We start from the raw sequence: 25107 nt of genomic DNA, 5'->3' as shown, positions 1-25107 counted from the left end.
CATAATAGTGGTACACAAGCAACAGTTGGTCTATGCAGCAGACAGTAAGAAAAGTCTAGGTACACAGGCAACAATCAGTCTAGGTAGCAGAAAATAAGCAGAGTTAGTGTACACAGGTAGCAGTCAGTCAATGCAGCAGACAGTAAGCAGAGTTGGTGTACACAGGTAGCAGCTGGTCCAGGTATCAGATAATAAGAAGAGTTGGTGTACACAAGTCACATCTGGTCCAGACATCAGACAGTAAGCAGAGATGGTGTACACGAGTAGCAGTTGGCCCAGACAATAAGCAGAGGAAAGTAAAGTGTAAGCAGATGGCCCAGGCAGCACACAATAAGCAGAGGTGGGGTAAACATGTACTGTATAGCAAATGATCCAGACAGCAGACAATAAGCAGAGACAGAGTACACAGGCAGCAGTTGAAATAAGAACACAGCAGAATGTGCCACTGGACAGGTGAGCTACAGGAAGGCAAATAGCAGGCAGAGGGAGTGGGGAGGTTGGGTGTAAATATGATTGGCGGATCATGTTTGATGTTAATGAGACTTTGTTCTCAGTTACAAGAGAGAATGACAATGTTATGGTGTGAGAGAGAAATGAAGTAATTGGGCAGGTAAGAAGACACATACATTGGAGATGATAAAGGGACATTGGGAATAAGAAGATTGAGTGGATATTAAATGAGTGAAGTAAAGCACTTGGTTTTTACTGTTGGCGTGTGAAACTAGGTACAGGGGGGGGGGAGTATGAAGGGAAGGTGAGTCTGAAGGAAAGGAAGTTGTGAAGAGTGGGAAGGACAATAAGTGAAAACTAAAGATGGATCATCCTGGGTGGGAGTCCATTGAGAAAGACCACAAAAAGACATTTATGAATGGAAATATATAGTAGACAGTACAGATGATTTGAAACTCTGCAAATATTTAGTTTCCAGTCTATATTACAGACATTGGATAAAGTGGGTTTCTTTTTTGCTTTGCCATTTTACACTGTATTTGTAGCTTATGCATTATGTGAAATGAACAAGAGCTGAGATGATGTTGGGCAAGTCATTATGGGACTGGATCTGACAATACTACAGGCCAAATTTCTCACCATGAAACAAATCTCTAGTAAAGAGGTACCGCAATGCAAAAGCTTTAACACAACTTGTATCCTATCAATACAACGAAAATGGATTAAGCACAGTATGCCAAGGAAAAAATGTGATAGTGTAATGGACCAAATTAGTCGTATACATTACTCAAACTCATGTTATGCTTCCTATGCTTCATAAATCAAAAGAGAGATCCATTTTAGCCATTACTATTGACATTTTGTGTCTTTTATTATGGAAAAGAAAGTCTCTAACATATTTTGTTCGGAGAAGCTATTCATTCTGGGAGCAGACCTTGGATCAAATCATTGAATGAATCATGACTAAGATCAAAAATGATCCGAGTCACTCGTCTCAATTTTAGCAGAGTATGTCAAGGAAATTGCATTCAAAGTATAGATTGATAAAAAGGTACTTCATGGAATTAATCTCAAAACTGTCCTGTTGTTTGCTGGAAAAAAGAAAAATATTATTCATGACAAACAGCATAGGGTACACTTATTACGTCTTTTTATGTTATTACTATGCAATTGTTGTTAGATTTTTTTCTACTTGTGGTAAGCTGTATAAGCTTGCCGGCAACTCGTAAGTTGCCTATCTAAGGCTCTCTACTCATTGGCACTGTGTTTGCATCTGTTATGGATCAAAGGGTCGACAGTCAGAAGGTTGACACCAAATGGTCAATATGCACAAGATCAACATGGTGAAAATGTCGACAGGGTCGACACGGAAATGGTCGCCACCTGAAATGGTCGACATGAGTTTTTTTGTGTTAAAATTTCCCTTCCAGCATGTGGACCCCTAATTAGTGCACCACGTCCCCTCACATGGCTGGCTACACTCGCCATGCTTTGGGCAAGTTTACAATTCTCAGTTGTAGTCTATGTGGATGATAGAGAATGAAAAAGTCCTAAAAAATAAACAACTAAAAACCTTATGTTGACTATATGATGTGTCGACCACTGTCATGTCAACCAGTTGAACCTGTCAACCTTTTGACCATGTCAACCATATGTAGTCGACAATTTGGTATCGACCTATTGTTTGTCAACCTTTTAACTGTCAACCTATCATCCGGATACCATTTGCATCCTGCAGTGCAAATACAGCAAGGTAGATATTGTGTAGGACGGATATGTTTTCTCCTGATATATACTGTATGCAGGCAGCGCACAGGATTGTAACTTGGCGGCCTAATATGGGGTTGAAAAAAAAACAGTCATACAGGTGTGTCCTCATTTACAGTTGCTTAAGTCATGGCAAATAGCCCTTCTCGGTGCGCCAGTGTCTTTCTCACTCAAAATGTGCATCGTATTCGCATTAATAAAACAACTGGGATTGAGATGTAAATTATAAAGAAATATACAGTGTGTTACTCGGGCATTTCATGCCGTATGGCATATGGGTTCACTACGATATGCCGGCGGTCGGGCTCCCGGCGACCAGCATACCGGCGCCGGGAGCCCGACCGCCGGCTTACCGACAGTGTGGCGAGCGCAAATGAGCCCCTTGCGGGCTCGCTGCACTCGCCACGCTACGGGCACGGTGTGTCGGTATGCCGGCTGTCGGGATCCCGGCGCCGGTATACTGTGCGCCGGGATCCCGTCAGTCGGCATACTGAAGACCACCCATGGCGTATAGATGCTATGTGTATATTATGAAGACACATCTGTATGTGCCCCTGCATATCTTGCACAGAAACAAATGTGTTTATTCACCGGTATACAGAGTTGTCTTTCGGTTCCTTTTCCCCTGTTCAAACAGGTTTTTATTACTAGTCATCAATAAATGTGATCACACTTGCGCTATACTAGATGCATAAGATGCTCCTGGAAACGCGCATGTTACTGTACACCCAACTCTGCATAGCCTGTAATTCCATTAACACAGCCTTATTGATCTTCAGTTATGTGCAGGTGGCACTGAGATGGCGAGCTATGCTGGTACTGATCTCTGTAGGGGCCTGGGAATTGCAGAGAGGCGTAGCTATACCCTCACTATGACATGAAGGTTTCCCTGCAATGTTGTGCCCATGCCACTTTGCAGAGGTGTCTAACCTAAACATTTAAGAGACGTAAGGGTCTATTTACTAAGCCTTGGATGGAAATAAAGTGAATGGAGATAAAGTACAATCCAATCAGCTCCTATCTGTCATTTTTCAAATCCAGCCTGTGACATGGCCGTTAGCAACTGATTGGCTGGTACTTTATCTCCATCCACTTTATCTTTCTCCAAGGCTTAGTAAATAGACCCCTAAGAGATGGGGCTATAACCCCGGCCCTCCTGTAGCTACGCCCCCCACATCACCTAGGCTTGCAAGGCGTATCAGCGGCCCTGCCTATGTGAGTTCACCTGTTACAGCCCAGTTACTGATCTTCCTTCAGAAGTGGACACACAATCGAAATGCATAAAGCTCTGCATTGTCCTTACTTGCAAACACTCAGTTCAGGAGCATGCGCAATGTGAATACACTCATGATACACTTTGCAAACAGACATACAGTAAATTCCACTCTGCATCAGGTTCCTTCTGCTTGCAAATACTTTTATTGACATTTTCTTTTGCATCATCCGGATGGATGTTATGAGATAATCCTTTTGTCCCTTAAAACAATATAAAATCAATGAATTAACCAATAGGCAATTAAGAGCGAATAGTAGACTTACGTTTCAAGTTACATTTTTATTTCTTCTGCCATGGGCGTATCCATCTGGACCAACATTTCCCTAAATGGTTCCCTAAATGTTTACATGTGGGTACTTTAAAAAAACAAACAGCTGACTCTAAGGGGTAAATTTACTAAGGTGGGAGTTTTTTTTAGAACTAGTGATGTTGCCTATAGCAACCAATCAGATTCTATCTATTATCTTCTAGAAGCAGCTTGATCAATGTTAGGTAGAATCTGATTGGTTGCTATGGGCAACATCACTAGTTCTAAAAAAACTCCCACCTTAGTAAATTTACCCCTAAGTTTGTAGCAAAAGAAAAAATACAGGAACTTTGACAGCATCTGGAGCAAAGCATGTGGCAAAGCAATTGGTGCAAATACAAAAACATAGGGTCTTTGTAGTTATTTCTGGAATAGACATTTATTACTATAGTACAGTATGTGATTTTATTATATACTGTGTTATCTGTGTCACTTTGATTTATTTTAATTTTTCACACATTTCATTCACATTAGATATTTCGCTGTGCCGTATGCCACGTGTTCTAGCATAATGTGTGTGTGTTATTTTTTAACATCCATTCAATAAAAAGTTATTTTTTAAGTGGTTTCCCATTATTTGTGACCTAGAATGCCCTTTTGGAATACAGTTTGTTTTCGAGACTCAATTTGGTGCTGTTACACATAACGCGTGAGTGCTGTATGACTCGGTAGCGCCAAACATCTTTTTTTGCACTTTTTCTCATGAAAATGGGTATTAGAACCAAAGTAATGTAATAGGATGCAAATGATATGCAGCTTGCCTATATTCTTTGTGTGGCTGCAACTGTATTTGCATACAAAATACTATACAATGATTCGTGGCATTTCGGATGCAGATAGAGCCACAATTACATAAAGAATAAAGGCATGCCGCATATAATTTTAATCGGCAGAAGCTGCTTGTGAATCTAAGACGCCTTTTCACAGAAAAAAATGCAAAAAAAGATGCTTGGCGCAACCAAGTTCTGCCACGGCATGGTGTGACTTCAAAGGCTGTTTAGCATGACTGCAGCATGTTTGAGGACACATCTGTATATCATATATTCAAATATATAATGGCACATACAGTATTAACTCCATCCCTGGATATTGAGTCAATTATATTATACTAGCTTTCTGTGTGGTTTCTTTCTCTTTTGTTCGTGGGATGTTGTAACAACTACTCACCATCTTCTCTCCAGAACAGCTTCACTGTAGCCTCTGTGGAACAACCTACTGTTTCTGCTCAAAATGAATCCCCAGGCCTTCTCTGTGTAGACTCGTGGGGGCCACATGTAATTACGCCCGAGTTCGACGACCGTGCGGGATGCCGGCTAAACTCAGACATTTTTTTAAAGGTACAATCACTTACAAAGCAACACCATGCCTTGTAAGTGATTGCCTCTTTAAAAATTTTTTCCATGTTCGGGCGCTTTTCCGCACGGCCGTTGAACTCTGATGTTATTACAGATGACTTATGGTAAGATTGAATTACCTTAATCAGGTAGCCTTTGGCGTCAGCTACACTAAATTATCAAATCTGCAGTCCAGGCCAGGGGTGTAACCAGAGCTGGTAGTTTTTGGTACTTCTTTCTTACACTGTTGTATTGTTTTGTTGATTTATAGCCTTCTCAATAAAAAAAATTAAAAAGGCTTGTAAAATAACAGAGAACATGACAGTTATGATGCATACAGCTTCCTCGGTGCATTGATTTCTAACATGCATTCGTAGCTGCACAGTGAAGGTGAGATACCTACAGTCAGGGTCGGACTGGCCCTCAGAGGTACAGGGGAAACCACCGGTTGGCCCCACTGCCGGGGTGGGAAGAGGGTGGGCCCTGCGCCACCCTAGGGAGGGGAGGGCACCCCCTCCTCTAGGGATCAGGTTCCAGACTGTGCACTTGAATTATACATTATACATATGTTACAATATACTGCAAAGGACTATGGTTTATTGTACAGTGCATTACTGTTGTTAATCTGGTACATTTTCATGCATGCACTAGAGGTATTTACTATATACAGTATGTTTATCAAGGGGCTCAAACCAAGCACAAGATCCGGCGCAAGCCGCTCAGCAAAGGGATGCAGTGCAGGGAGGCGCGAGGGGCTGGAGAGGCGCTCTCCCTGTGCTGCATCCCTGTACTGAGCTGATGTCCCCCGGCTACTGCTCCCGGCTGCTGCTGTGCCTGTCACACTTTATGACAGGCAGCGGCACCGGCAGCATGAAGCCTCCTCTTTCCTCCCCTGTGTCTGTGCAGTGTGCAGACCTAAAAGGAGGTGGAGCTACATGGAACTGGGGGGCGGAGCTTCATGGGACCATGCTGAACAGGAGAATGATCTGCTCCAGCTCCGGCCTGCCAGACTTCCTTAGGTAATAGGATGGAAAAAGAGTGAGTGAGTGAAAGTATGTGTGTATGTATGTGTGTGTGTGTGTGTGTGTGTGTGTGTGTGTGTGTGTGTGTGTGTGTAATATATGTGTGACTGTATATGTGTGTACTGTATGTACAGTATGTATGTGTGTGTGTGTGTGTGTGTATCTGTGTGTGTGTGTATGTGTGACTGTGCGGCATAATATGTGTAAGCGTCACTGGTAAAGGTGGCATTGCGTGTATAAGCGTCACTGCTACAGGGGGCGTTACGTGTGTAAGCGTCAATAGTACTGTGGGCGTTACTTGTGTAAACATCACTGCTAAAGGGGTAGTTATGTGTTTAAGCGTCACTGCTACAGGGGGCGTTACATGTGTAAGCGTCACTGGTACAGGGGGCGTTACATGTGTAAGCGTCACTGGTACAGGGGGCGTTACATGTGTAAGCGTCACTGGTACAGGGGGCGTTATGTGTGTAAGCGTCACTGGTACAGGGGGCGTTACGTGTGTAAGCGGCACTACTACAGGGAGCATTATGTGTATACGTGTCACTGCTACAGGGGGCATTATGTGCGCTGCCCCTTTGTAAAGTATGGGAGGGCGCAAATTTATAGTTTGCAGGAGGGCGCCGAACCCCCTAGCACCGGCCCTGCGAAGCACTAATGGTAGGGCAACCCTCTAAGCATGGGCCACTAGCACTGCATTTCCCCAGTGGACCTTTCATGCGCCAGTCCGACACTGCCTACAGTACAGTATTAGCACTGCACCGTGCACGCATTCAGCATGGTCAATGTGCACAGTATATTTCAGAGGTGATAGGTTTACAAAACTTTAGACTTTTTACTTTTTCTTAGTTCATTAATGCCCTTATTTATCAATGAGTGATAAATTTCACTGTGAGTGACAAATTGTACCAACCAATCAGCTCCTAAATTCCATGTCACAGGCTGTGTTTGAAAAATGACAGGAGCTGGTTGGCTGGTGCAATTTATCGCTCACACTGAAATTTATCCCTCATTGATAAATAAGGGCATAAGTTTGTTAAACACCAGACCACACTTTTTAGTTTTGTGTTTTATTTTAATAACCGCAGTATTGTTAGTTAACCATTTAATCTTCAATAATAAATTGACTGTATTGGAAAATTCAAATGTTTAAAAAGACAATAAAGTGTTTATAAACATCAACTGAGTTGTTGCCAGATTTTAGTGTTGCATGGCATTATTGTCACTTCGAAAAAAGAAAAACAACTTTTCATCACTCATTAAAAATCTTTAGTAAACAACTACCCATAATGCTATTTGCTATGCTAATATAATATAAGGTATGTTCAGTCAAAACAACTTTCAAATTGAATCTGTGCAGTGTGCTAAAAATAAAGCAAAAAAAAAGCATTCATTTTATTTTTAAACAAATTGGATGCATAATGAATACTATCAGTAAAACAGGGTAAATATTATCACGTAAAAATGTCTTATTTGTTCCTCGAAGGTCTTCATCAACTGCAACCCAAATAAACGCTGCTTGCACTAAAGATTTATGCAGAGGATTCGAAATGTTGGCTCATTTCATTCCTTCAATTTAACTCCAGATATTTAACAGCTAATGCAATTCACTTAAGTTAAACATGTTTTATATGTATTTGATTTAAATTGATATAGAATCGTTGCCATCCTTTAGAGCTTAACATGTTTTGCTCATTTTTTTCCCTTTAGGAAACCACAGTCAAATATCAAGGGTGCAAGTTGCAATTAAGGTTCTTGATGTCAATGATAATGCTCCTGAATTTGCAACAGATTATGAAGCATTTTTGTGTGAGAATGGCAAACCTGGGCAAGTAAGTAGAAAAAAATCCATATCTAAATTTTTCATGTGTGAGTTTCTATTGTGTTCCTTTTTCAGTATGCAACGTTAGACCATCCACAGAGAGTACATCTATATGGCATATACACACTGCACACCTACAGTATATAACATTGCATACTCACATCACACAACTATAGTATATTGCATTTATTCACTCTACATCTATACTGCTGTACACACACATAGCATAATGTGACAGGTATCACACAGACCAGAGCAAAATCCAAGATATGTCAGAGTCTTCAAATACAACAAACACAATTCTTCAGTAGACAATAAGGTCCAGGACACCTAACAGTAACCTCCCTCTGGCCTATCACCTGGGCAGCTTGCCCACCATCAGGAGCAATGTTCTTTGTGTCTGAAGCCCTTGTACCAGCAACTGACAGGTGCCTGCAATCAGCTGCTACTCAACAATGGCCTCAAGTAATACCTGACCTGGATTCTCTCCAGCCACAACCTTGCAGTTCTACACCCATGTCCGATTTATGCTGTACTGTACATAAAACACCTACTGTATACAGCATATATACACTACCACATCAGTTAAAAATACTGTATACAAAACTTCTATTCACTATATTATATATATATATATATATATATATATATACTCAGGACTTGGAAGCGGCACTCAGGACACAGACACAGCGATACTAATGTATAGATCAACGTTTCAGACCTTTATTGGTTTGTCATCAGGATACACAAACATACATAGACAAGTGACTTACCTATATACCCGCCACCACATGAATAGGAGAGAGCCCGCTCGTCGGCGCCACATGCAGCTTCCGGAGCTTGGCGCCCGCTGATGACGTCATCACACCAACGTGAGGACGTTACCAAGGTAACTTGAACACCACAGTGACAGAACATGCTGGGAATGCAAAGTAAACAGAGCGATAACGAGTTTCACAGCGTATTGCCTTGAAAAAAGCGCCCTACGCGGTGCTGAAACGTTGGCTACAATATGCCATTTACTTAATTTATTTGTTTTGAATACAAGTTTGCTTTCACAAGACCCTTGGAGTGCCGCCTGTTCCTTCACTATTGGGAGTGGATGAATCCCTCTCTACAAGGACATTGTTATTTCTATATATATATATATATATATACACACAACACACACACACACACACACACACACACACACACACACACACACACACACAAACTACTTTCATTCGACACTGCACCACCCACTCAATAAGTAATATATACTTTATAACATCAGGCAAATAGATAGAAGACAGACTTTTCCATATTTCGATTTCTGTGATCTTTTTAGTGTTTTCAGAGATACAGGTTGAGTATCCCTTATCCAAAATGCTTGGGACCAGAGGTATTTTGGATATCGGATTTTTCCGTATTTTGGAATAATTGCATACCATAATGAGATACCATGGCGATGGGACCTAAATCTAAGCACATAATGCGTTTATGTTTTATATGCACCTTATACACACAGCCTAAACGTCATTTTAGCCAATATTTTTTATAACTTTGTGCATTAAACAAAGTATGTCTACATTCACACAATTCATTTATGTTTCATATACACCTTATATACACAGTCTGAAGGTCATTTAATACAATATTTTTAATAACTGTGTGTATTAAACAAAGTTTGTGTACATTGAGCCATCAGAAAACAAAGGTTTCACTATCTCACTCTCGCTCAAAAAAGTCCGTATTTCGGAATATTCCGTATTTCGGATATTTGGATATGGGATACTCAACCTGTATCATAAAACATCTAAAAATATGTCATTGCTATAATAGGAGATGTTCCACACAAACAAAATATTCCCAACCCTCCCTCTACTACATATCTAGCAAACTTACAAGTCACATTTAGGGAGTTTTGACTACTTCATTCCATTTATTTCCTACAAATAGAGAGCTCATAGTTATTTCTATTAAAATTCAAAGAAGGAGAAAAAATTCCATGTTAACTAGTATAAAATAGAATTTGTCAAGAGAAAATCAATAAACTCTTAGGTAGAGATGATGCTTTTAAAGGCCATAGAATGTTTTGTATATGAGCTTTCCAGCTACTTGCGCTACACAGAGTGGTCATAAGAGCTTACTTAACCCACTGCTTTCCAGCGTCCTAACAACGGAACAAAGAATCACAACAATAGCTCTGCCAATAATTGTGTCAGCTTGTGCTTCATTGACATAGGTTATTTAATGGGTACATATGCATTTTTTTCCTATTTCTTTACATTCCATAAACTGATGTAGCAGTGAAATGTACTGGGAAATACTCGATGTGACTGTAATAATTATTAACCAATTACCAGACAGGGACACAGGCTGACGGTACAATTAAAAATCAAACAATGAAAAAACATTCAGCTGTGTACATTTTGCTTTTTTTTTTATTTACTCATCTTATCTATCCATTCATTGTATTCACTGTGATTAAATGCTTTAAAGCTGGATATGACACAAGGAATCTTCACATCCTTCATCTCTGAACTCATTTCTTGATGTATTACATTTTTTATGAACTTGGTAGGTTGAGGTACCTTTTAGTGCGATGATGTAATACAGTAGTTTTATATTGTTGGTTTATAGAGCTTTCAAAACACCCTTAGGCTTATACTTCATGTGGTCAACCTAGAGCGAAAAACAGGCAACCTATGGGAGTTTGAAAGGGCTGTAAATCATTGACATGCATCTAATGTATACCAACTAAAAGGTATCTGCTTGAACACTGAACCCATATTGTATATATGCTCTATAATTCCTACCAAGCATTAAGAATTAAATCCTCTTCCTCTGCAAAGAAACAGAGACCTGTGTGTATATCTATTATCCGTTAAAATGTCAATGGATTCTAAGGGTATATTTACTTAGGGATGTAGTTATGTGACCGGCGGTCAGGAGACTGCAAGTCACCATACCGGCACCTAGATCCCGCACCCTCACAATCCCTATAGTTGGCATGCTGACTAACAGGGACTGTTCACACTCTTGGGTGTCCACAACACCCATAGAGTTGGAATAGAACCTGTGGCGAGGGCAGCTTGCCATGGAGCCCGCAAGGAGCTTTGTTTCGCTCGCTCCCCTTCCGGAGCATCTCAATCCCAGGATCCCTGTGTTACCAATCCATTTACTTAAAGTCGATTATCGGTTCCAAATCAAAGAAATCAACCTAAATCGATGTTGTATTTCCAGGGCTGAAACACACTTTTACTAACATTTAAAAATTAGTAACACAAATCATCTGTTAGTTCCAGCCCATGAAACTCATTAACATAAACTGAGATCGAATTTCATCAATTTGAAATCAATTCAAATAGATGAAAATTGGCCTTTAGAAAATAAACCCCTAAGAGTATAGCCAAATCGGCAGCATATCAAGTATGGGTAGGCATGCCATACTATCCCTTTAATTCTGGACACCTATGATTAATACCACTTTCATACCAAAAGCTGCGGAACTTACCCGAGAATACGGTCCTGGGATCATTCAGGGACATTCCCGGGTTAGGCGCCTTTCATACCGCAGTCAGCAGCCTTGCATATTGCCGGGTTGCTGACATCAACGGTGATGCGGCGGGGGCGACGCTAGAGTTCACATGATCTCCAAGCGCTGCCTATACATAGAGAATGAACGGGAGCCGGGTCGCATAGACTCGGCTCCTGTTCACACCGCACAGTGAGCCGGGCTGAAATACCGGGTCACTGGACCCGGTATTTCAACCCAAGCACCCTTTCATACCGCACATGAACACGGGTTATGCGCGTTCATGTGCCAAAAACCCATGTTCAGAGGTGCTGGTGTGAAAGGGGTATTACACACCTTCTGTGGTTGATTAAAACCAGGCAAAAGGCAGGCTTGTATTAAGCCAGCCACAGATACTGTGTTGAACATAAGTGTCCCTGATTAAATCGATAGTTTGGCAATCCTAAGTATGGAGCAATAGTCAGGAAGATTATTACTTTGGGGGTAATTCAGAGTTGATCGCAGCAGCAAATTTGTTAGCAGATGGGCAAAACCATGTGCACTGCAGGAAGAGGCAGATATAACATGTGCAGAGAAAGTTAGATTTGGGTGGGTTATTTTGTTTCTGTGCAGGGTAAATACTGGCTGCTTTATTTTTACACTGCAATTTAGATTTCAGCTTGAACACACCACACCCAAATCTAACTCTCTCTGCAGCAGTGCATACGCTAAGCTGCCGCCCTCTGGGAGTGTATCTTAGCTTAGCAGAAGTGCGACCGAAAGGATAGCAGCACTGCTACAAAAAAAGATTGTGCAGTTTCTGAGTAGCTCAAGACTTACTCCTAGCTAGCGATCACTTCAGTCTGTTTAGTTCCTGTTTTGACGTCACAAACACGCCCTGCGTTCGGCCAGCCACACCTACGTTTCCCCAGCCACTCCTGCATTTTTATCCGACACGCCTGCGTTTTTACACACACTCCCCAAAAACGGTCAGTTACCACCCAGAAACACCCACTTCCTGTCAATCACTCTGCGGCCAGCAGTGCGACTGAAAAGCATCGCTAGACCTTGTGTGAAACTGCATCGGCTTTTGTGAAAGTACGTTGCGCATGCGCACTGCGCCCTATACGCATGCGCAGAAGTTCCGCTTTTTTACCTAATCAATGCGCTGCAAACGAATGAGGGCCATGGTTTTGCCCTTCTGCTAACAAATTTGATCAACTCTGAATTACCCCCTTTGTCTTTTTACTAGTGATGAACGGATTCGATTTTACTCGGTTTTACTCGGTTCTAAAAACTGCATCTTATTGGCTATCCAAAACACGTGACATCCATGAGCCAATAAGATGCCGTTTTAAGAACCGAGTAAAACCGAATCCGCTCATCACTACTTTATACATAAACCTAGTAAGGAAATACATAAGAAAAAAAGAAAAGAAATAAAGAACAATAACATACCAAACATGAGGAATTACTGTTGCAAGGAACAAAGTGGAAATACAGATTATTGTACAAGTCAAAAAGTAGTGAAAACATGACAGGGTTTCTACATTAGCAACTTAAGAAACTGCAATATCCAGTGGGCCTACTTAAAGATTAGCAATAGCATCAGTGTTAAAGGGCCATATTAGGGGACTGGCTGTGGACAGGGATTCGTGAAAGGAAGCGCCCTACTTGCACAACAGCGTTATATGGGGAATTTAACCAAGGAGCCAGGTGCGCTCAAAATTTGATGGAGTATTATGACTGGTATATATACATTTTTCATGAGCGACAGTGTTATTTACCAGGAGAACCCAGCTATTAAAGACAGAACCTCTAGAGGCCATCCAAACCCTTTTGATGCAACCTCTGCCAAAGCTAGGTTATTAAGCACATATATAGTTTGAGAAACTTATCAAGTTGTTGGTCATCTAGGGTACCCAAAAGACACATCAAAGGATCCATCAGTGAGAGAGACACTACTGTGGAGGAAATAGCCCTGGTTACTTTATCCCAAAAATCAGAAACCTGTGGGCAGGTCCATAGGAGATGCCAAAATGTACCCTCCACTGCTGTGCATTTGGGACATATAGAGGAGTCTCTCCCGCCAAATCGAAATAATAGAGTTGGGGTGAGATAAAGATGTGTCCACATACACCTTTCCCCAATTAAGCTGTATTGCTATGATTTTTCTTAAGATACGCTACTTTAATCTGCTACTTTATATAATTTGTTTTGTGACAGAAAAAGTAGAAATTGAGAATCCATCCAATGGCTACTCATGGTGTAGCGTCTTAGCCATGTTAAACATTTTGTGCCAAATGAAGCAAAAAGGGAAGTGTGAATTTGCAGGAAACGTTCAGACATAGTGGCCTCTGAGGGACCACCTAGTGCTAAATCCCAATCAGTATCACTTAAATGGACCACATCTACCTCCCACCGATCCCAGAGCATAGTCAGTGGGTCAGAGTGCAGGGAAACCAATAGATAATTATAGGCAAGAAATCAGTTGCCTAGGGCCCAGGGTACATAGAAATTTCTTTATGGGAGATTCCAACAAAGCAGGCATGCCTTCAGGGAACTGGACTTGTACGGCATGACGTAGCTTCAAATAATGGAAAAAAAATTACTCCAGGGTAGTGCAAATTCTGAACTCAGATTAGATTAGAAAAACATTTTAAAATGCCATCTTCATACTGTATAATTTCCCTATGGACACCACTCACCAATATCCCCAGGCAAAATCGATCTGCAAATTCCGCAACTCCCTCAATTTGTCTGTTATCGATAAAGGAGTATCAGAGTCTAAGTTTAAAGCAGAGTAGCCCAGTAGTCTACTAACCAGGCGCCAAATTATTTAATTCTGTATTTCTTGAATTTATTCTGTGAATTACACCGTGGTATTTTTATATGTCTGTTAAGAGCATTTTTTATATATATTCCCCCGGGAGGTTTATACATTTTCATTAAATATCATTAATCTATACTCACTGTCATCATATGTATTATAAAGCGCTACCTGGGATTATATACTTTCGGCAACCAATAATGAACTCCCCAACCTGCACCCACCCCTGGAGATGTGCCAACTCTGATGCAAAATAGTATTATTTAAAATTAGGTAAGGCTATATCATGATCAGAAGCATGGGGCCTTCTAAGAGTATGTAGTTTAATGTGAGGGCGATGGTTCATCCATATCAGAGAGGATCAATTTGTGGGAATATACGTAGAGGAAGAAAAACTGGGGAATTATGAAAGACTTATAATAACTTAAGTTGTATAACCATTTGAATAAGGGTCACCTTACCAGTTGCAGCTGGTGCCAGCCATGCAATCTATACTTTAAATACTCCAATTACAGGGAAATGTTCTAAGTAACAACTGGGTCAACACACCAAACTGGATCAGTGCTTCCCAGAGGAAGGGACCCTTGATTAAATCAATGCTTTGGCAACATCAAGAGAAACAACAATCGCTCTGACTTTATCCCCATAGAAAGCTTGAAGATGGAAAAATAAGCACCACAGGTTAATGGTCGTGAATTTCCCGGCGTGAAACCTGTCTGATCTGGATGGACAATCAAAGTTATGACCTGACCCAAGCGAAGAGCAATGACCATAGCTAGTATTTTCACATCTGTGGAGATAGGACGGTAGGGCGGTAAGAGTGAGGGACCAGAGCAACCTCACCCTGTTTCAGTAAAACTACAACTAGTGCTTCAGATAAAGACCTACAGGGTTGTATTTATAATAACAAGGAATGTCAGTACTAGAGTATTTAACATATCTACCAGTCTAGAGAAAAGGTAATGGTCCCATCACTGATACTTTGCTGCTCCTGGCATACCTATCTACTCTCTAAAATTTTGTCCCCATAACAGTGGGTCACCTTCATACATCTTGCATAGTCTCTTAGTTAAATGTGTCAAGAAGGGAGGGGGGGTTACGATTCTCAGAGAATTGCATAATTTAAAACTAATGGCGAGACACACAGTGATCGGCTGCATCCAAATGAGGGGAACATTTGAAAGTTGACAGAGATTACTACCCCCCTCCCCCATACTAGGCAGATACATTGTAAAAACTTGAGAGATCCAATTGGATGCTACAGTGGTGAATTGTTAGTGATATTACACGTCCAATAACATCCTGTAATCTCCCGAGATAGATACCACCATGGTCATTTGTGAGAAGTGTATGGGTTGCATCTCGGGAATAATGAGAATAGCAGGACAGTAATCATCATATTTCTGTTAGTGTGATGGAAGGAAGGATATGTTAGGAACATCTTATAGTGAACCTGAATTATAAGGATGCATCCCAAAGGCGAATGTGGGGTTATTATAAACCATCCATGTAAGATAAAGATGTTTCATTCCCATTAACTGTACTGAACCATTGGGAAGGTCAAAAAGTGCATTACTTCAGTTTGTATACAGTGTTAAATCCAGCCTGGTAACACTGTAATAAAAAAGCAAGGACCAAATTTATCAAAGCTTGGAGATAAAGTGGATACAGATAAAAGGCCAGATGTACTAAGACTTGAAAAGTGATAAATTGCACGGTGATAAAGTACTAAACAACCAGCTCTTGTCTTTTTTCAAACCCAACCTGTGACATGACAATAAGGAGCTGATTGGCTGGTACTTTATCACCTTACAATTTATCACTTTTTAAGGCTTAGTACATCTCCCCCAAAGTACTACCCAATCAGCTCATAACTGCCATTTTTCCAACACAGCCTGTTACATAGCAGTTAGGAGCTGATTGGTTGGTACTTTCTCTTTCTCTCTACTTTATCTCTCTCCAGGCTTTGATAAATCTGGGCCTTAACCTTTAATTCAACTGCTTTCTTATAAGCTGTAAATCTTATAAGGTTTTCTTATATATTAAATTGATTTAAAGGCAAGCATTCTACTGTTTTCTACACATTAAAACAAACTTTGTTTCATTAATGGATTGTACAGCTTTATCAGCCCTTTTAGTTGTTCTATTGATGTATTGAAGTCTTAATTTTCAATATATAGCAGTGAACCATTTTACAATTTTGCTATCCTTGCAGATTATTCAGACAGTCAGCGCTATTGACAAGGATGACCCAAGAAATGGCCACTTCTTCTTCTACAGTCTTCTACCTGAAATGGTCAATAACCCAAACTTCACCATCAAAAATAATGAAGGTAATTATGTGAACTAATGAACAAGTCAATCAAATGATTAAGTGAATATTAATGTGCCGAGCTGGTTGGTTTAAATATACCAAACTGTATTCCCTATCTACTGAATATTTTGCACTGTCATAAGGGGTAATTTTAACCTGATCGTAGCAGCAAATTAGTTAGCAGTTGGACAAAACCATGGCCCTCATTCCGAGTTGTTCGCTCGTTGCCGATTTTCTCTATATTGCGATTAGTCGCTTACTGCGCATGAGCAATGTTCGCAGAGTGCATGCGCTTAGTTATTTTACTCAACAGTTAGGTATTTTACTCACGGCATCACGAGGATTTTTCTTTGTTCTGGTGATCGAGTGTGATTGACAGGAAGTGGGTGTTTCTGGGCGGAAACTGGCCGTTTTATGGGTGTGTGTGAAAAAACGCTGCCGTTTCTGGGAAAAATGCGGGAGTGTCTGAAGAAACGGGGGAGTGCCTGGGCGAACGCTGGGTGTGTTTGTGACGTCAAACCAGGAACAAAACTGACTGAACTGATCGCAGTGGCAGAGTAAGTGTCGAGCTACTCAGAAACTGCTAAGAAATTTCTATTCGCAATTTTGAGAATCTTTCGTTCGCAATTCTGCTAAGCTAAGATACACTCCCAGAGGGAGAGCGGCTTAGCGTGTGCAATGCTGCTAAAAGCAGCTAGCGAGCGAACAACTCGGAATGAGGGCCCATGTGCACTGCAGAGGGTGCAGATATAATATGTGCAGAGAGAGCTAGATTTGGGTAGGGTGTGTTCAAACTGAAATCTAAATTGCAGTGTAAAAAATAAAGCAGCCAGTATTTACCCTGCACAGAAACAATATAAATATAACCCACCTAAATCTAACTCTCTCTGCAAATGTTATATCTGCCCCCCCCCCCTGCAGAGCACATGGTTTTGCCCAACTGCTAACATATTTGCTGCTATCATCAGGTCTGAATTACCCCCTTAGTGTAAATGCAGAAATGCAATTTAAATTAAAAACAAACAAAGCAAAAATATTAAGACAATAGTACACATACAGTATGGATATATTTTGCCTCCCTGCAGTCTCCCGTGCTGATTGCCGTGTTGCCGATCACTGCTGATTGGTCAGCACGGCAGGATCCCCCCCTCCAGCGGCTGCAGACAATGGCAGCCGCTGGGGAGTGTAAATTCACCCTCCTAAGCCACCCCCAGTCCCCCCTGTATACCTGGAGGCCACAATGGTCGCGATGTCCAATGTTCTGATGGTTACGATGTTTCCGGTCGATGTTTCGATATTTGAAAAATATTTTTAAAAAATAAAATAAAATAATTTTTTCTTTCTTTTTTTTTTTACTAAAATAATTTTGGATAGGTTAAATTCATGTTCTTCACCTAATTCACTCGTAAAAAAAAAACCCAACAATTTTGGAGCGGTTTTTGGTGAAATAAATCGTCAGTTAAGTGGTTAATACCTTTCAAAAGCAGAGCTCCACATGCCATGAAAAAAAGGGGATTCAGAGGCAGAGGTTACACAAAACCTTGTTGCACTGCAAGTGGGGCAGATGTAACATGTGCAGAGAGAGCTAGATTTGGGTGGAGTGTGTCCAAACTGAAATTTAAATTGCATTGTAAAAACAAAGTTGTCTAACATTTGTGACCTACCTGCAAAAGCAGCAAGTATTTATCCTGTACAGACAAAATACTGAACAAATGTATTTCCTCCATTTGCATTGCAATGTGGTTTGTTCCCAGTATAAAGTTACTTGCTTTTTTTTGCTCTGCTTTCAAATCAGAATCAGGCACTATAATTAGTTACACAATGCTACGGCTGTAATTCCTACTCTTACTCAAGCCAATCACAGAGTAAGGCAGTGTCTGCGGAGCTGGGCATTTAGGGGTGAATGTAGGATCCTCTATCATGGGGGAGAAGCGGTATCAACTCCCCCATGTATGACACTGGTGGTGTGTGCAAGGTGACAGGGATGCAGCCATTCCGACACCTGCAGCTGATGATTTCGACAGCTGCAGGTGTCATTGCCCACACACCACAGCAGGGATAGGGGGAAGATGACTGGGTTTTTACAAAATTATAATGAGAACATCAAACATCTAATATTGTTTTGAAGAGTACTGTGGATTGGAAAAGAGCTTTCATTGCAAAACTTGTCTATACATAGAAAATGTGTCTGGGATAACTTTCTTTTTTGCCACCAGAATTTTTGCTAAATATAATGAACTTCCCTGTAATGTGCATGACATGCAACTGCTCTGGAGAGGGGCTCTTATCAAACTAAGAGAAATAAAATAAATCAAAATGGGAACATTTTTAGAACAATATAACTTAACACACAGGTGATTTCAAGGCTAGTTCATGGAGATAGCTTAACTTGAAAGTTTGTCAAAATGGAGTACTGATATGCTAATTAAAAGGAGGACTTAAGTTGAGTATCAAATAAAAAATACAGCTCAACTATCGCTTATATGACATGATCAAGCTGTGATTACTGCAATAAAATAGTCCATCAATAGAATTGCTCTTCTTATCATTATTAATACTGTGTTTTTTAAGGGATGTAGTCATGTGACCAGCGGTCACATGACCTCCCCCTACATCCCGAAGCCTCACAATCCCGACCGTCGGCATGCCGACCAACTGGGCCTATTTCCACTCATGGGTGTCCACGACACCCAGAGAGTGGTAATAGAACCTGTGGCAACCGCTTGCTGCACTTGCCCTCCCGCCGGGATCTCGCCATCTGTATGCTGACCGCCAGTCAAGCATACCACACCCGTTTTTTTTGTTTGCCATCAACATATTACTCAGCATTGTACCAGAAATATTTTCATGTCAATTCCTGCAATCTATAATCTAATTTCCTTACCATAGATGCATACACACCAAGATCAATGTAGTTAGAATTGAAGTCAATAACCTACCATTATGTTTATGAACAGTTGGAGGACATACAAACTCTACCCAGATAACAGTGTTTTTAACTTTATGGCCCAGGGCTGTAAAGGCAGTGAAGCAATACACTTTAAGTAAAGTAAGATAATGTTAGAGCCTGACCTAAACTAACAAGTAGGACAGATTTGGTTTGGGCGCTTGGACTAATTTTAGATGACATGCTAAGCCTCCAGGAGATCCTGCTAGGCCGTTGACTAAAGTGTAGGACTTTGCAAGGTTTATGGCAAAGATGTTTGATATCTTAAGGATACAAAGGGCCTTAGTTAGAAGTTTTTTTATAGTTTCTACTATCCAAGTTTTCTATAATAGGAAGTATAACAGAGGTCAAGGCAAATGCCCATTTAGCGCTATTAACACATCTGATCAGACCTCTCTCCTGCTGTTATACTTTAAAAAGCCCGTCATTTGGTTGCAAACTAATTAGAGGCATCCTAAAGTTGGGAAAAACTGGTCCCTAAGGCCTGGTAACTCTAATTTGAGAGCCTTAATGAAATAAAAAATGAAAAACACTGTGCAAAGACCTTAACAGTCAACAACGTATTATGTGACCTGCAGAAGTGACGTACAGAAACTAACTTTATTATGTCTAAACTCTAAAGCAGGGGTGTCAAACACAAGGCCCGCGGGCCAAATCCGGCCCGCCAGACCTCGTCTGATGGCCCGCGGACTCACATTTCAAACATGGGTGGGTCCGTGGGACGCGCTTCGCTGCAGCCAATCCCTAGCCTGCCAGATTGATTGATGGCTCTGTGGCCCGGCTGCAAACTTTAAAAATAGGAGGTGGAGCCTTGCCAGTGCGGACTTGATGGCGCAGCTCTCCTCGATTTGGTGAGTTGTGCTTCGGACAGTGGATAACCTGCGGCTGGAGGAGGGTGTTGGGGTCTGAGAGCTGCCAGTGTTCCGCAGCCGGGGATCGGGGCTGGGTACTCCGTGATCCCGCGGCCAGCTCCGGGTGGTGATGCTGCTTTAGCTCTGAGCTGTTACAATCAGCGGTGACAGGGGGGCTGACTGTTCCCGCGGTGGGGGCTGGTTCAGGTCCCCGAGCTTCCGGCATTACAATGAGTCTCACTGACTCATTTAATGCCGCCACCAACGCTGCGCCTGTCTGCCCACCACCAGTGCCCCGGAGCCCTGTGCATTAAGACAGTCACTGGACAGTCAGTGACTCGGGTCCCGACTCCCGGCCGGAGGGGGAGAAGGAGATGCTCTGCTTTCAGCTCCTCCACCATAGACTCAAATGCTGCATGTGCCCGACTTGTTTAACTATTCCAAGTCCCTCTCTCTATTGCTGTTCACACGGACACCTGGCTGTTACACCCTGGTCCTGATTGTCACCAGCGCCAAAAGTTCATGGGAGGGATGCATAGAGTCACTGGCAGCCATCTCCATGCACAGTGACAACCCCTGATTGTAAGCACTACTGATGCCAGGCAGGAAAATGCAATACTATTGTTGTACAAGTGGAAAGTGCTGCTCCTCCTCTCTCTCGCTCCTCTGCCCCCCCTCTCTCTTCATGTATCCCCCTCTATGCATCTCCTTCCTCTCTGTCTCCCCCCACTCTCCGTCTCTCCTCCTTTCTCGCTCTCTGTCTGTCTCCCCCCTTTCTCTCTCCGTCTCTCCCCCCTCTCTATCCCTATCTCCTCACTATCCATTTCCCCTCTCTGTCTCCCCCTCTCTCTGCTCCTCTCTCCGTCTCTCCCCCCTCTGCGTCTCCCCCCTCGCGCTCTCTCTCTGCGTCTCCCCCTTTCAGAGCTAGTTATTACTTACATTATTACAAAAAACAGTAATAATTGAATGCAGTGACATTAATTTATGATAATAAAGAGTGGACACATAGACCTACAGATACAACCGGCCCTTTGATGGGGACCAAACTGCTGATGCGGCCCCCGATGAATTTGAGTTTGACACCCCTGCTCTAAAGCATTAGTGACCATCTCTAACAGACAAGGTTGGGTAACTACTATATAGTCTGAAAGGTCACCTCGAAGTTTTAGAGTATTCAAAGTGTTGTCTAAAGTTCATTTTTTTCAATAGGAATTGGCTGGTAATTATATAGACAATTATCTAAAGTTCAAATTTTTCAAGACAAAAAGTCAAAGAGTGGCTTTCACCCTAACATTAAGCTTTAAACAATTAGCTTTAATAATGCACCGCAATGCTAATTGCCTTAATAGCAACTTTAGCACAATGCCAACATTTTCTGTGAATAGAATTAAGGCATCCGAAATAAAAATCCATCTGTTATATGTATCATTTACATTCGACATATTAACATTTACATGAGAATAAGCAGAAAAGTATTTTACATCTGATTACATTTTTTGAAATTTATTCTCGTTAAAATTTAATGGCCTTAAAACTACATTACAGCACTTAATATGCTTTTCCTAGTCAAACACAAATGTTAACACTTGCAGCTTATACTGTAAGCAATTTACAGATCGTTGAGTTTAGAAGGGCAACAGCTGAATTTACCTGATTGTCAATGTAATTTGTAATAAATTGTCAATACCTTTTTTCTATTTTATGGACCACTTGTGTCTTTTATTCTATGTACTGTGTGAAAAAAATTCTACTGTGTGTAAAAACCATAATATTAATTACAGTGTTGTGAGTGGGTAAAGGCAGAAAACACAGATGTACCAACAAAAAGCTGCGCCAGCCATATTGTGACAGAACCAATGAGAGAGAGATAAACTAACAATCAATTAATCAATCAATCAGCTCCTGTCATTTTTTTTATAACACAGCCTGTAACGGGATGTAGTTGGGATCCCGGTGCCCGTGATCCTGGAAGTCAGAATGTCGACTCCGGAATCCCGACACCTGTTGAAACATTGATGCCGGCCCATATGAAAGTATCCCTGGGAGTTTAGGGTTAGGCTGCGAATGGGGACGGGAGAAGTTAGGCTGCAGGAAGGGAGGGCAAGGGTCAGGCTGCGGGCAGGGGAGATTAGAGTTAAGCTGAGGTAGAGAGGAAGTGGTTAGGTTTAGGCTGCATGGAGGGAGGGTTAGGGTTAGCTGGAGGGAGAGGATTAGGGTTAGTTGGAGGGAGAGGATTAGGGTTATATGCCTCCTGTTTGGATTTCAAACAGTTAAGATGCCGGTGTAGGTATTCTGACCGCTGGTATACCGAATGCCGGTATCCCATACCCAACCCCCTGTAACATGACAGTTGGGAGCTGATTTGCTGATACTTTATCTCTCTCTATATCACTCCCCAAGGCTTTGTACATTTTCCCCTTAATGTAGCAAAGGCAGCCATTTGTGTGCTTCCCCATTATTTGAAGAATAAATAAATTGACTGGGAACCAATATGCCATAAATGTTCTTTCAAGTTCCTCTCTACATTTCTCTACACAATTCCTAGACAGTATTCCTATAAATAATGGTTACTAAAAGTTCACAATATCAATTTATATTATGGTAGTCGTTATGATCATTTTTGTAATGTACAACTTTCCTGTAATTCACATTTACAACATAGGGGTACAATAGACATTGGGCAATTTTTCCAATGATTTTAAACAGCTTAAAATCACCAGTGATTTAAACCTCTAATAAGGGGGACATTTACTAAGCAGTGATAAGAGCAGAGAAGTGAGCCAGTGGAGAAGTTGCCCATGGCAACCAATCAGCACTGAAGTAACATTTATAATTTGCATACTATAAAATTATACAGAGCTGCTGATTGGTTGATGTGGCAACTTCTCCCCTGGCTAACTTATCTTATAACTGCTTAGTAAATGTCCCCATAAGTTACCAGATTTATTATCCAGCAATTTAGATTCCTACAATCAGTGTCGGACTGGGGCAAGGAGGGCCCACAGGGGGATGCAGTGGCAGAGGCCCATGCTTAGGGGTGTGGCCAGCTACCAAAGAGGTTTGGCTAACCATGGTATGGGCCCCATGAGATATATATATATATATATATATATATATATATATATATTGAATACTGCTAGTGCATGTATGATAATGTACCAGATTAATAACTGCAATGCACTGTAGATAATATGTATAATGTACAATTCAAGTGCACAGTCTGGAACCTGATCCCTAGAGGAGGAGGTGGGCTTCTTGGTCGTGGGGCCCACCGGTGGTTTCCCCTGTACCTTTGTGGGCAAGTCCAAACCTGCCTAAAATGAAAATTACTGGTGATATGCAGTGGGATTGAAACCCCCAAATTGCTAGCAATTTCATCACCCCAATAAGCATTGATTTTTAAGAATCACCACTTGCTAAATTTAACCCAGAGTTGGCGATGCCAACTATCTCTGATTTGCAGGGACCATCCATCCTTTAAATGATTTATTCCTGTCTTGAAGTGGTGATCAATAATCTTTTCTTTAAGCAGTGATCAATAGCCCATCTGCTATTGTTCACTATGTATTGATTACTGTACCGTATGATACAAGTCTCATTCTATGAGATAACAAACATAAAAAAAATGAGTACTGTATGTCCAGCTTCCATCCATAATAGATGAGCAAATCAGCTGCAGCTTCAGGTACAAAATAATGTATTGTTAACTGAAGAATCAAGAACCAACATTGCTGAGTGGTGAATCGGGCTGATCTGTACAGTCAATTAGGTTAGACAATTACAATTTGTCTTATCAACAGAAACGTACAGTAGTTGATTCTTGGTTGAGACTATTCAATTTGCTCATGCCGCAGGGAGGTTGGTCATTTTCCTCAGTTAAAATGATAGTTTCTCAACCAAGAATCTCCAGTAGGAATGTTTTGAGGATTGCTTTGTGGGAGCTAATTTGGTTTCAGTGCATGAGAATAATAAAAGAGATAATCATAACATAGGGGGTCATTCCGACCCATTCGCACGCTGCAGTTTGTCGCAGCGGTGCGAACGGTTCGGAACTGCGCATGTGCGGCAGACACATTGCGCATGCGCATCATTGCCCGACGACAGCTGTCGCTGGGCAGCGATGCCGCCAGCGGAAAAAGTGATTGCAGCGGCGATTGCAAGAAGACTGACAAGCGGGAGGCGTTCTGAGGCGTCAACTCACCGTTTTCCAGGCGTGGTGAGGCGAGCGCAGGCATGTCCAGGCATTTGGAGGGCAGATGTCTGACGTCAATTCTTCAAGTCGTCCTTCGTCGCTGGATCCGTCGCACATGGTAAGTCTGACCCTGGTCTTGTTTTGCAGGAAACTTTTTTAGCATAGCAGGGATGCACAAGCGATCGCAGCCCTGCTATGCTAAAATACACTCCCCCATAGGCGGCGTCAAGTTGATCGCACGAGCAGCAAAAAGTTGCTGCGTGCGATCAATTCGGAATGAGGGCCATGACCTGTAGAGTGGCAGGCGAGAGCTGTGGCATACATCAGTTTTCTGGCCATGAAATCACAGTGTCCTAAAGAGAAATCAGTGTATCATGAAAGTGAAGGAGGATGGCTATTCTCCAGTCATACTGCAATGATCGTGTTGTCCAAACGACACATGCAGTACTTTGGCAGTAGAACCTTTACAGTATGTCAGACTGTTAGTGCCTGTTTGACA

The 25107-nt window shown here is 41.6% G+C and overlaps 1 protein-coding gene across 2 annotated transcripts in view; it reads left to right on the top strand.

Annotated features, from left to right (window-relative positions):
• LOC134969443 (cadherin-8) overlaps positions 1-25107 on the top strand; it is a 572329-nt gene that overhangs the window by 511562 nt on the left and 35660 nt on the right. For both annotated transcript variants that reach the window (XM_063945395.1, XM_063945396.1), the window contains 2 exons: positions 7864-7985; positions 16520-16637. In XM_063945395.1, coding sequence (XP_063801465.1) covers positions 7864-7985; positions 16520-16637 — 240 coding nt within the window. The remainder of the gene's footprint in view (positions 1-7863; positions 7986-16519; positions 16638-25107) is intronic.

This window comes from Pseudophryne corroboree, chromosome 11 (genome assembly GCF_028390025.1).
Source record: "Pseudophryne corroboree isolate aPseCor3 chromosome 11, aPseCor3.hap2, whole genome shotgun sequence".
Lineage (NCBI taxonomy): Eukaryota > Metazoa > Chordata > Amphibia > Anura > Myobatrachidae > Pseudophryne > Pseudophryne corroboree.
The sequence above is the reverse complement of the archived record's forward strand: the minus strand, read 5'-3'. Positions and strand labels throughout refer to the sequence as shown.